The sequence below is a fragment of the Colletotrichum tamarilloi genome, assembly GCF_030869305.1.
Source record: "Colletotrichum tamarilloi strain Tom-12 chromosome Unknown Scaffold_49.1, whole genome shotgun sequence".
Classification (NCBI taxonomy): Eukaryota; Fungi; Ascomycota; class Sordariomycetes; order Glomerellales; family Glomerellaceae; genus Colletotrichum; species Colletotrichum tamarilloi.
In genome coordinates this window covers 34894-47721 of record NW_026849432.1, presented here as the reverse complement: position 1 = coordinate 47721, position 12828 = coordinate 34894, and the positions used below count along the sequence as shown (strand labels likewise).

The 12828-nt window shown below is 55.9% G+C and overlaps 2 protein-coding genes across 2 annotated transcripts; both read left to right on the top strand.

The window, feature by feature from the left end:
- Positions 1–2870: 2870 nt before the first annotated feature.
- CTAM01_10512 (RhoGAP domain-containing protein) lies at positions 2871–8159 on the top strand (the record flags this gene model as incomplete). Its single annotated transcript, XM_060526527.1, has 2 exons — positions 2871–3301; positions 4124–8159. The coding sequence occupies 2 exons, from the start codon at positions 2871–2873 to the stop codon at positions 8157–8159; spliced, it is 4467 nt and encodes a 1488-aa protein (XP_060378775.1).
- An 870-nt stretch (positions 8160–9029) lies between these two features.
- Positions 9030–11989, top strand: CTAM01_10511 (uncharacterized protein; the record flags this gene model as incomplete). The annotated part of the gene is made up of 2 exons (XM_060526526.1): positions 9030–10704; positions 10776–11989. 2 exons carry the CDS (start codon positions 9030–9032, stop codon positions 11987–11989), a joined length of 2889 nt encoding a protein of 962 aa, XP_060378774.1.
- Positions 11990–12828: the final 839 nt, after the last annotated feature.

Sequence of the window (12828 nt, the reverse complement as noted above, 5' to 3'; positions counted from 1 at the left end):
TGAAGTCGATGCAAAAAAAACACGAAGCATGAAGATTGGAGGACTTACATCAGGACCATAAGTAGGGTAAGGAACCTTGGGATGCCTCATGTCCTGCAGGAAGGCAGGATAGAAAGAAGTGCCTCGCAGTGTCTCTAGTACCTTAGGTAATAATTCGTCAACCTACTTGGGCACATGCAGGAGCAATGGAAGGCACCTCTTGCTACATTCAGTCCCGTTGTCTATTGCGGAAAGAACAATCTACCAAGGTAGGGAGGTCGGCACTTTCTAGAGTGAATTGCATAAACCCGAAAGGAAGGTGATATCGTGAAGGAGCAACTGCCCGCACTAAAAGGCAGGGTACGGCAAGGCAAGGTAGGCAGGCACGCAGGTACCTTGGAAACAGCCTTATGTAAGCCTAAGCACTTTCAACATGCTGGTGACTTGAGCAAACCTCAGTTTATTTCTTACCCGCAAGAGAAAAACCAGCAAAATACGTATGAACAGTCCCCTTGTTTACGACTTAATTTACTGAGGCAAAGGTCCAGAGCGCCATCAAAGTCATCATGGCGGTAAGACTACGGACGACAAACAACAAATCTAGGATGACGGTTTCGCCATTGACACACCAGCGGCAGACCGGCTGCCCTGGGAGATGAAGACGTTTCTCACAACCTTAAGAGTCCAACACTAAATGACCAAATCACCCTTAGTATGCGAACTAGAGGCAATGGCTGACAGGGTTAACAGGCGAATACTTTCTTCGCTACCAGACTTTCATGCTGTAGCATCATTCTATGCAGCGTGTCTTCGAGGCCCCCGCACCAAGTATCGCTTTAAAATGATAGTGGCACGTGTATGGAGCACCGTCATTCCCGCCCACCGTGGGGGCCAAAGGCTCCAAAGGGATACAACTATCGGGGAGGATACAGCAATTGCTCCGATGCTAGCCAGCACGTTAAAGGTCGAGAAGCCACGGTGCCACGGTGCCACGGAGCCTCGAGGGAGGGGACGATGGAAGGGAGGGATCCATCATCCGGATGACCAACAACGGGATGCAAAATGAACCCCAGAGGTCAATGCTGATGGTGCATCGCATCTCTTTTGCGGCTTGCCAGTGGCCAGTGGCCATTGTCAATCCAATCTCTTCTGCCTCCTCCTCTTCATCTCCTCCCCACGTCCACGTCTATACGTCCCGCCACGCTCGCATTCTTTCCGACATTCTCATCCTCGCTCCTCTTCCCCGAGTCGGCCCCTGAACGGACGGAACTTCGAAGGCCCTCAGGAGACCTACCAGCGTATGGTTATCACGGAGGACAGACTATTCCATATCCCAACTGCATCCTTCCCTTTCTGGCCACACCTTGCAGCGGCAGATGCAGACTCCAAGAACCACGAACCCACCCACACGACCAGGAACGTACAGCAGCAGCAACAGGGGACTGCACCACCTGCAGCCAATTCACAGTCCACGCATCCTGCTGCTACGACTATTTGATTGTCATTGGCCCCTGTGGCTTCCAAGTACCTTATCGGGGTATCGGTGGTGCAAAGATACCTCCATTACTCACGCTTCGAGGTACTACCACCACCACCACCATCGGCCGGCCACTTATTCCCCGGCACCCTGTTTAACCTTCAGATGTACGTTCCTCTCCTCCCCGTCTCCCTCTCCTGTTAAGGTTCGGTTGCGAATGCCGCTGCCGACCTGCCCTGGATTATTTTGGAATGGATATTTGGCGACAGACACGCTCGACTAGTTGAATGGACTACTGCCATACAGATGATATTCTGATCTTCTTATCCAGACTTCTAGGCTCTCCGCTAATTTTATTGACGGTCGACTCGAATGCTACCCTCCTCTGCCACGAACAGCACCACGGATCAGCCTCCCTTTGCTAGTTGCTGGAAGCGGCAAGACAGGAAATAAGGGGGTTCTTTGATCAAAACACCACAACACCACAACACCAAATCCTTTCCCCTTCAACGCTGGTCGACTCTGAAGCTGGGTCTGTCCGGCCTAGCCCACCATCATTCGCGTTGCATTGCACTGCATTGTTCATCGGAAAACCTACACTTCGGCCACCCCAACGGCCACATCCTCCCGTCTCTTTGCTTCTGGCCTCACCTCACGGATGCCAAATCGTCCATAGCCGAGTTGCTTCTTTCGCTCTCTTTCTGCGTCTGTGCCAGCCAATGGTCCTCTCGTCCAGCATCGCCCCCCGTCACAACACCACACACACACAAATACACACACATACATACACGCACACGCGCACGCCTACCCAAGACAACGGGCACTTGTCTCATCCACGCCCGGCTGGCAGCATTCCTTTCACAAAGCATATCCGGCACCGCGAGACGGGCCTCCTATCCCTCCCTTGGGACCTGAAGGACGCAATTCATCTGATCTACTGTGCTCTGCTCTGGCCCACGTCCAAGATACAACCTCTTCTTCGTCCTTCCACATCCTCGTCTTACGTCCTGCTCGCCCTGCAATACTACAACGACCCGTGACGACAACCTCAACCTCCAAAACCCAACCCAGCAGAGCCAAAAATCGGCCTTTGCGACTGGCTACCTATCTGCATTAGAACAGATCAGAGTCGACTCTGGTCTGCTTCGGCTAGTCCTTGCACGACTGGCCCCTCGGCTCCGCTCTCCGTCCGCGTCCCTTCCCGGCTGGATTCGCTCGCTCCCGAGAAACAAAAATAAAATACCTACACTGCAATTTGCATCCCGTCTAGAAAGAGGCCGGTCTACATGCAACGGCAGTCGGGGTTACCCAGGCATCTCGAAACCGCTGCGAGGTTGTCCTTCGTTAAGCTCTGACCCTGCACACACCCCTAGTTGGGCCGCCGGCCAGTTGTCTTTCCGTCGCATTGCCCACCATGTCGCAGCTTGCGCTCCAGACTCAGAGTGCCCAGGGCTCAACTTCAGATCCTGATGCTTCTGGTACGACTTCCACGTCTGGACTTCCCGTTGACGCATCCGCTTCTGCTTCTGCTCCGGCCGTTGCTTCTGCTGCTGATGCTGCTGCTGATGCTGCTCCACGTCGTTCTGCTGTCGCCCCCGTTGCTCATCATCACCCTCGCCTCCCTCACCAAAAACATCCTCTTCACCGGCTGCAGGTCGCAGACGTCTCCTCTTACTCCCCTTCTTCCAAGGATGGCCCCACGACAGGCCTCTTGATCCCAGCATCCGATCCTGCAAGCATCAGCAACAACAGCACCACCACCGCCAATACAAGCATCGCTACCGCTACCGCTGCCAGTCACACTCCTAGCAGTGCGACCAGCCCTCTTCTTACTCCATCTCCAAGGTACGTTCCACTAGGCCTCCACTGGCTCTGATTACCAAACGAGTAACGGTCCACTCTTTGCTCTGCTCTGCTTCGCTCTGGTTGCTCTCTCTCTGTGCCTTGCTTTTTCTTACTGCTGCCGCTGCTGTTGCTGCTTCTTTCTCCTCCCTGACCCTACCACCTTGCCTTGACTTTTCCACGCCCGCTGGATAAACAGTCCTGCGACTCGCTCGCTTGTCTACCCACGCCTCCGCCCACCACCGAACTCCAACCGCAGAGGGAGAGAAAGAGAACGCAACTTCTCTCTACCTCGATCCCCGGCCTGCGAGGATATCGTGTGCTTGTCTTGGCGGCCCGCGACTCTTCTTAATTTTGACTTTTCGCTCAACGCCGACTCTCTAGCTGCCTTACCATCTTTCCTACTTTATTGTGGGACTTGGATCCACGGCTCTGGCCTGGCAGCATATTGACTGATGCCCTCCTCCACCCTATAGATCCCCTCGGCGCCCGATACCCAGTCCCCTCCACGAGAGTACCGCCATTTCTTCGCCGACGAGCCCTTTCTCTCCTCGATCGTCATCTTTCTTCCCACCCGGGGCAAGATTTCATACCCACCGTTCTCGAACTGTCCCAGACATAGTCACGACGCCAACCGACGATTTCCGCTCTCCAGTAGATCTTTCGGGAGAACCGCAGACATATTATCAAAGCGATTCGTCCTGCTCATCCACGCCCGAACGCAGCACACTACGGTACGTGTGTGTCTCGTCGCCTCCTCCCGATTTGACCATCTCTAGTTGCTCCCTGCGTCGCCATACGTTACACAGCTGACAGACGAAACAGTCACAGTAGACCGAGAATATCACCGCTCCCTACGAATGATAACCGAAGCGCTTCCGAACCTGTCTTGATATCTAGGCCTCTCGCAGGCCCCCTCCGATCTCCAATGTCTTCTTCCGGAGGATTGGCCGCTGCATCGCGGGGCAAACAGAGCAAAGGAGCGCCGCGGAACTCCTCCATGGACTCTGCTATTTCAGCCATCTCCACAAAGTCACAGCCGCACAGAGGCGCAGCTGGTAGTCAGTCTGATCCCACAGACATTGAGGGATTGATCAAGACTGCAGGCAGCCCGGAAGCGGTGATCCAGTACCTATTGAAAGAGAAGAACTCGCAATCGCAACAGAACGCGCAGTTATGGCGCTTAGTCGACAAGCAGAGAGCCATGATTTTGGGCCTCAACAAAGACTTGGAACGAGCCTTGAAAGACAAGGAGAAGTACCGAAAGAAATTGAAAGAAGTCATGTCAATACCGGAATTGACAGGGGCAGACGGATCGAAAACTAGCAGCAAGGTCCTCAAGATGCCCGTTAGCAGAGGAATACCGACAGTCGACGTCAGCGCTCCAAAGGAGCGACAAGTCGTTGCACCGGACTCGCCAACTCTAGACTCTGACAGCCAGAAGCACTCACCCGTGGATATGGCCATGGCCCCCTACCCGATCACACCTCCCGCCGACCAGCCCAACGGCCCTCCATCAGCAGTTGGTGCTCTACTAGACCCGTCTCACGAGATGCCCAAAGCACATGAGCACGCCTATGATCAGTACAACCATGATGCCGAGGAACAAGCAGCAGAAGCGGCACGGAGGGAGCATGAGGACGAGCAAATCATGGATCTTCCTCTGAATTTCGGTCTTCCACCATCCCGAAGTCTACCGAGCCAGCCGCCAAGCATGCCTCCACCTAAGCCTCCTGGAGTACCAGAGCCAGCATCGGCAGCCAGCGAGGGTATTTCACAGTTTCCTGCCCCACCACCGCGGAAGCCTCCCCCAGCTCCTCTGCAGCTCCAGAGTCAATCTCAACCAGCTGCTGAGGACGATGACTCTGACTCCGACTTTGACGACATTTTAGAGGTGGACGAAATCCTCACTGAGCAACGCGGTCGCCGTAGGACACGCGAAGAGGACGACCAGGACCGGGAAATCTTGGCCATTCAAGAGGCGGAGAGGAGAAGCTTATCCAAGAAGAGCACACCACAGAGTCAAACTACCTCGCCGACTGAGGGCATTCCTGAGGCCCCAACGGGCTTGCCACCAAGCCCTCCGAAGAGGATGCAGCGTGAGAATATCCCAGCTTCTCTAGGCTCAGTTCTGAATGCAACTACTCTCGAAGCTCCCTTGCTGAGCCCCGGGTTACCATCAAGCCCGCGTCCGATGGGCGGTCTGTCATCATCTGATAGCCCTGCGCCCAGTGTTTCTTCATTTCCTGCCGCGCCCTTGTCGCCACGGCCACCTCGCCAGCCGATCCCTCTCCCACCAGGCCACTCTCTCCAAACACCATCCGGCCCAGAGCCTATGGTTCTCAAGAGTCCTCAACCTCTGAACATTGTCAAGAAGGGATGGGATTCAGCCAGCGAGAAGAGCCGTGGCAGTCCGACTGAGCGTGGTCGCATCTTCAAGGGATTCACCACTGAGGAATACCCTGATCTGCTCCTGCCTCCAAACGTCTTGCCGAATATTAAGGTGAAGGTTGCGTCCTCGCGCATGAAACCATCTCGGGCAAGTTTGATGTCTTTGACACAACTGGAAGAGGATCCGGTGTTTACTCTTGCCATTTTCTCCCGTTCCGAACCGGGCGAGCTTTGGCGGGTTGAGAAGGACTCTGCTTCGCTAGCAAAGCTCGACCAAAGGTTGAAACAGTGTCCAGCCTTCACTGCGAAGACCCCAGAGAGGTCGCTCTTCAGTGGCCACGCGCCTGCTAAGCTCGACGCGCGGCGAATCGCTCTCAACCACTACCTGGAAGAGCTTCTGGAGACTCCTTTGGATACCGCTAGTGCTCTTGAGCTCTGCAAGTATCTGTCGACTCACACGTTGCCACCAAACGCCGACGACGCCGGCTCGATGGAGAGCATGGCGGAAGCCAAAGTCAAGACTGGTCCTGGCGGTCGCCCATTCAGAACCGGATATCTCACCAAGCGAGGCAAGAACTTTGGTGGCTGGAAAGCCCGCTTCTTTGTCCTCGATGGGCCGCATCTCAAGTACTACGAAACGCCCGGGGGTGCACACTTGGGCACCATCAAGCTTCCTAGCTCTCAGATCGGCAAACAGTCCCAGAGCAACGAAAATCAGTCACCGCAACCGTCTGCCAACTCAGATGACATGGACAACCAGTACCGTCATGCATTCCTAATTCTTGAGCCAAAGAAGAAGGATTCTACCAGTCATGTGAAGCACGTTCTCTGTGCCGAGAATGACAGGGAAAGAGACCAGTGGGTCGACGCTTTACTTAGATGGATTGATTATAAAGATCCGGAAGAAGATGAGGCCCACGCCGCGAAGCAGCAGACTCAAGATCGCCAACATGTTAGCGCAGCTGAGCGTGCCGAAAAGAAGAAGCAGCGATACAAGAAGACCGCTTCCCAGCACCACCATCAGCCTACTGAGTCCGACAGCCTCATAGGCGTGAGATACGATGCGACATCTCAAGGCGATCTTCCCCACCATGGCGGACCTGCGCGCCCCAAAAACCATGGACATATGCCAGAGAATAGCCACCCTGTTGAACCCATGGGAATGTCTTCGCAGCCATCAATGATGATCTCCGCTCCACGGGATATGCAGGTCATTGCCGACTCTGCGCAGTGGGGAAATAGAGCAGGACTTGGCGTTCCCGTCAACGAGGAGAAGAAGCTGAAAAAGCGAAGCTTTTTCGGGTTCGGCCCTAAGACGAGATCGTCGTCTGACGGCCAGGATTCTCTGTTTGGTGGAAGCGAAGGCGGCTCGTCAACACCTCCCCAGGGCGGATACCAGGGACCCATTCGCCAAGCCTTTGGGGCTCCTTTGGCCGAAGCTGTTCGCTACAACCACCCTGTTGATGTGAACGTGCCTCTCCCCGCCGTCGTGTATCGATGCATTCAATACTTGGACGCCAAGAACGCAATTCTGGAGGAAGGCATTTTCCGCCTGAGCGGCTCAAACGTCGTTATCAAGCAGCTTCGCGAGCGCTTTAACACAGAGGGCGATGTCAACCTCGTTACCGACGAGACTTACTACGACATTCATGCTGTGGCGTCACTCTTGAAGTTGTATCTCCGTGAACTTCCGACAACAATACTCACCCGGGACCTCCACCTCGAGTTCCTCTCGGTGACGGAGATGACCGACCAAAGAGACAAAATCGCCGCTGTATCTGAATTGGTTCAGAGGCTGCCCCAAGCAAACGCCACTCTACTCAAGTATCTGATCGCGTTTTTGATCAAGATTATCAACAACGCAGACATGAACAAGATGACGGTCCGCAACGTCGGCATCGTGTTCTCTCCGACTCTGAACATCCCAGCACCGGTATTTGCCCTGCTGTTGCAAAACTACTTTGGCATCTTCGGCCTGGAACCCGAGCAGTATGAGCTGCCGTCTTCATTCGCCGAAGGAGAGACGGGCCGAGAGAGATCAGGCTCCCTGCCCTCGATGAACAATGGGCTTCCGAACCGGCCTTCATACGACCCTTCTCAACATGCGCGTCCTTCCACATCGGCGGGGTCCAGTCAATCACCGCATCGCCAGAGACTGATGGATGCCATGACTGGCCAGCAACGCACCGGCAACACTCCCCCTCCTCTACTCCAGGACCTGCAGAGTGCTCGGCAATCCCCCACACCGCCACCAAATTATCCTGTCGGCCGTGGCACAACATATGAGCCTCAGTACATGCCATCAGGATACCAGAACAACAACTACCAGCAAATGGCTCGCGGCTACGACAACAGTTCCTCAGGATACGACCAACATAAGAGACGCGAAAGCGCCATCTTTATGGGTAACGTGGTCGGCCTCAACCCACAAAGTTCCAAGAGTCGATTGCGAGAAGAGACCCAATTCTGAGATGCCTTACATCGTCTCTCGTGAGTCTGGTTGCTCTAGGCCTCACTTTCACTCCCTCATTACGCAAACATACCCACTCGTTCACACGCAGCGTTGATACCATCCCTTGCATATTTTTCTTCACGTTTTATTTATTAATGCCAGCCCAAGAGGCATGGACGACATGATGGCGCCAATATACCCGAACATATCACACCAATCCGGACCGGCGCCGAGCGCTCCACTTCTATCTAATACCGATCATCACCTACAAATCCCAAGCCTCTTTGAATTGTCCATTGTTTCACATTCGCGAGTCGAAGTAGGAGTGAGCTGGACATGGAGTGCCTGATGCAAAGTGGAACATCCAATGAGTCCGAGGGATAACGTTTGTATCATATGGACACAGGAAACACTGCTGTTCAGGGCGCTGTTGTCACCCATGTGGTTTTTGGTGGCTTATGCTTGCTTTGTTTCACAGACCTCAGCATGGCGTTGACGGTGATGAGCTGCGAGTGGCACCTCGTCTCATGGTTTCCGGGATCGCATGCAGCGAAGGTATGGCTTTGGCATTTTATATATCTAGTTTAGCTTAAACAGCGGGAAAATCTATATGAATCATGTTCTCATTTTGAGGGGTGACAACTACGAATTGACCTGTTGCGAAGTAGAGACGGGAGTGTGAGGACACTATTGAATTGCCCTTCGACTTGATTGATACTTGCTGCCCTCGCCGCTGACTAATATTTGTTAGTGACGGAAAGGTCGGCGCACAGCCGTCGGCCACAACTCTCCGCGCCCTCCGCCGAACAAAGGTCGGTATTTTCTGTCGCCGTCACCGATCATCTGATATTGGCTTTCAGCACTGCACCTCGCCAAGCTCCTCCCGAAATGGATCACGGCGCCGCAGTTCTCGACCCAGCACTACGAAGCGCGGAGCCCTCTAACAATGGCAGCAATGGTATGAGCGGGACCTCTCAAGGCGCTGCCGGCGCCTACCACGATGACGAAGCCGCAGCCGCCGCCGCTGGAGTAAGCTCCGAGGGCCAGGGCCAGGGACACCATCACCACCAGCAACACCCCGACTCCCCCGAGACGCCTCATTCGGGCCACGATGGCGAGACGCCACAACACGATTCGATTCACGGCGGAAACCCCGACGACCCTAAGCGGCCGCGCGCATGTGAGGCATGTCGGGGTCTCAAGGTGCGATGCGAACCCGATCCGAACGATACCGAGGGCCCATGTAAGCGGTGCAAGAAGGCAGGGAGGAACTGCGTCGTGACGATGCCGACGCGCAAGAGGCAGAAGAAGACCGACTCGAGGGTCGCGGAGCTGGAGAAGAAGATTGATGCGTTGACGGCGAGCTTGCAGGCCCGCGGAAGCTCCGCGGCGCCGGGTGCCGCGCCTGCGGTGGCGACGACGACGACGAGCGCGCATGCTGCCTTATCCACGCCAGGTAGGGACGAGAATCCGTATAATAAGGGTTGGGGAGGTCACGGTCTTGCGAGGGAATGGACTTCAAGTACAGTTGCTGGAACGGGGTTATCTGTGGAAGGGCTCGACCCGCAGGAGGCGCACGCGGCGGAGAAGGGGCGGTTCGACCATATTACCTTCCCGGCGCCGCCCTCAGCCGCAGCAGGGCAAAAGAGGAAACACTCAGACCGCGGAGACGATACGCCGAGCGGCAGCGATATACCGGAAGGGGGACAAATCGGGGCCAGGCCGGCGCCGCCGATCCACATGGGCAGCGACTACGCCGACGTCGTGGAGCGCGGGATCCTGAGCGCGGAGAAAGCGGCGGAGCTGTTTGAGCGGTACAACACGCTCATGGCACCGCACATGCCGGCGGTAGTGTTCCCGCGCGGCGCGACGGCAGAAGAGACGAGGAGGGCGAAGCCGCTGCTTTTCTTGGCCATCATGGCGGCGTCGAGCTCCGAGAGCCCCAACGTGCAGCGGAGGCTGGTTAAGGAGCTGATGCAGATTTTCGCCGAGAAGATTATCATCACGGGCGAGAAGAGTTTGGAGATTGTGCAGGCGCTGCAGGTCGCTGTGATATGGTACTGGCCGCCGGAGCACTTTGAGGAGCTCAAGTTTTACCAGCTTGTGCATATTGGCGCCGTGATGGCGCTGGATATCGGGCTGGGACGGCGCACGGCGGGCAGGAAGATGCAGATCCCTTACCAGTGGCGCAACCACCCGTTCAAGAGGGCGCCGCCTCCGGACCCGACGACGAGCGAGTGTCGGCGGGCGTGGCTGGCCGCGTATTTCTTGGCGGCGAACACCTCCATGGCGCTGCACCGGCCGAACCTGGTGCGGTGGACGAGTTTCATGGCCGAATCGATGGAGGCGCTGCAGACGAGCGCGGACGCGGCGCCGTCGGATAAGTATTTCTGTCACCTCGTGTGGACGCATCGGCTTGCCGAGGAGGTGGGGATACAGTTCTCCATGGATGACCCGGCTGTGGTGCCAAATATTACGGATTCGAGAACGCAGTATTCGCTGAGGATGCTGGAGAGGGATTTGGAGAAGTATAGTGCTTCCGTTCCCAAGGAGGAAATGCAATGTGAGTTATCACCCCCTCTATTTATACTCACGACGGTTGCATAAGGCTGTGACTGACGACTATTGATGAAGCAACCCTCAAAATGTCCTTCCACGTCCTCTCGCTCTACATGCACGAAATCGCCCTCCACACCCAAATGGACGACATCCGCCCGCCCTTTGACACAGCCACCCTCAAGGACGGCATGCTCACGAACCTGACCCTGACAACCTCGCACATCAACGCCTTGTCCGCCTGCCTCTCGGCCATTGACGGCATCTTCGAGGCATTTTTAGCAATGGAGGTGCCCAGCATCCGCTGCCTGCCCGTCTTCAACTTTGTCCGCGTGGCGTACGCCGTCGTGGTCCTCATCAAAATGTACTTTTCCGCTACGGCGCCCGGTTCAGAGCTGGGTAGGGTGATTGACAAGGACAACATGAAGGTGGAGTATTACCTCGACGCGCTGCTGGAAAAGTTCCGCGCCGCCGCGTCGGATGATCGAAGTCGGCCTGCGGCTAAGTTCTTGATTGTGTTGGTCATGTTGAGGAGTTGGTTCTTGAAGCAGAGTAAGGGGCTTGCGATGGGTGTTCCCGTGCCGGAAGCTGCTGCTGCTGGGTTCAAGACCTCGAATTCGCAGCCCGAGACACCGGCTTCTGCTGCTGCGCAGTCGTCTTCTCGGCGGCCGGAGGCGACGCCTGCTTCCACTGCCGCCGAAGAGCAGCAGCACCAGGCGCAGCGACGGGTGTATGCGGGGCAACAGCACCCGCCGATGCAGGAGTATCCCGCCGCTAACACGCCTCTTCACCTGCTGTCAGAGATTGCCACGCAAAATGATCGTTCTGGCGGCGGCGGCGGTGGTGGCGCGACGAACAATATCCTCTGGAACCCGCCTCCATCACGCCAATCTTTCCTCTACGACCCGAGCGCCGTGACACCTACCCCGATGGACGGACCTGGTTCCGGGCCAGGGACAGCGGCGTCGAGCGGTACGGCGGCGACGACAGTTGCAGGTCCGGGCGATGGAAGCGGAGCAGGACCGGGAGCCGGACCCGGGCCGAATTCAGTGGCACCCTGGCTGAATCCCGTCTGGACAAACGACTTACAAGATTTCGGACTCGATCCGGGCTTCACGAATGATTTATCGCTCGAGGAGATCACGACGGGGTTCGGGACGAGTCCAGGGAGCTTGAGCAACGGGATGCGGTATGTTATGGCGCAGGACCCGTGGTTGAGCGGGATGAGCGGGCTCGGGGAGATTTTTGAGGGGATGCCTGGTGGATCTGGCCCGCCCATGTTTCCCATGTGAATGAAAACACCGGGAAAGGTGTCGAATCACGGGAACGCACCTCCAGGCAAAAGGCCGCTCCGACGACCAACTGCTTCATGCGCGTACATACGGCGGGAGCGACGGCGTTCATTCACGCTCGGGGTTTGGGATGAACCTGGCAGACGGGCTTTGCCTATCCGGCCGGGGTAATGGAGACACCCTGGGTCCGACGTCGGATTTTGCTTATGCGGCTGTCACTTAGCACCGACCTCCGGGCTCTGCTTCCAGACCCCGTCTCATCCTCACCTCAACTTTCCGACAAGAAGGGGAACGGGAAGGTTCACTCGTTTACGGAACACTCCGAAAGCGATGACAGACACCACGATACCACTGCTGACCGACCCACATCCTTTCTGGCTAAGCTTTCCAGCGACACTTCCAGACCTGCTCGGACTTGGGAAAGTAAAGCAGACACACTCGGAGCCGAAACATCACACAAAGAAGCCCGTCCAAAGAATCTCGACTCGTCTATACAACGCCAACCTTCATCTACATGAAACTGCCGTACTATGGGAAGGCGGAATCTTAGTTTCGGCCGAGGACGGATCCGGGGAACTCTGGGGAAAGAATGAGGAGCAGAGGGAATGTTGGAACACCTCGGGCTCCGCCAGGGGAAAGATGAGAAGTTTAACCTTTCTGACATTCCCCAGGGGGCGGTTTTGGAATAAGTCAGGCACAAGAGGAGGAAAATTGGGGAGCAGGAGTACATGCACTTTGCTCTGACTGGACAAGAGACGAAGTTTGCAGAACCCAGCTTCATCCAAGAGGCTTCATCCATCTCTCTTGGAAGGTGAAAAACCAGTGTCCTGAGGGGATGG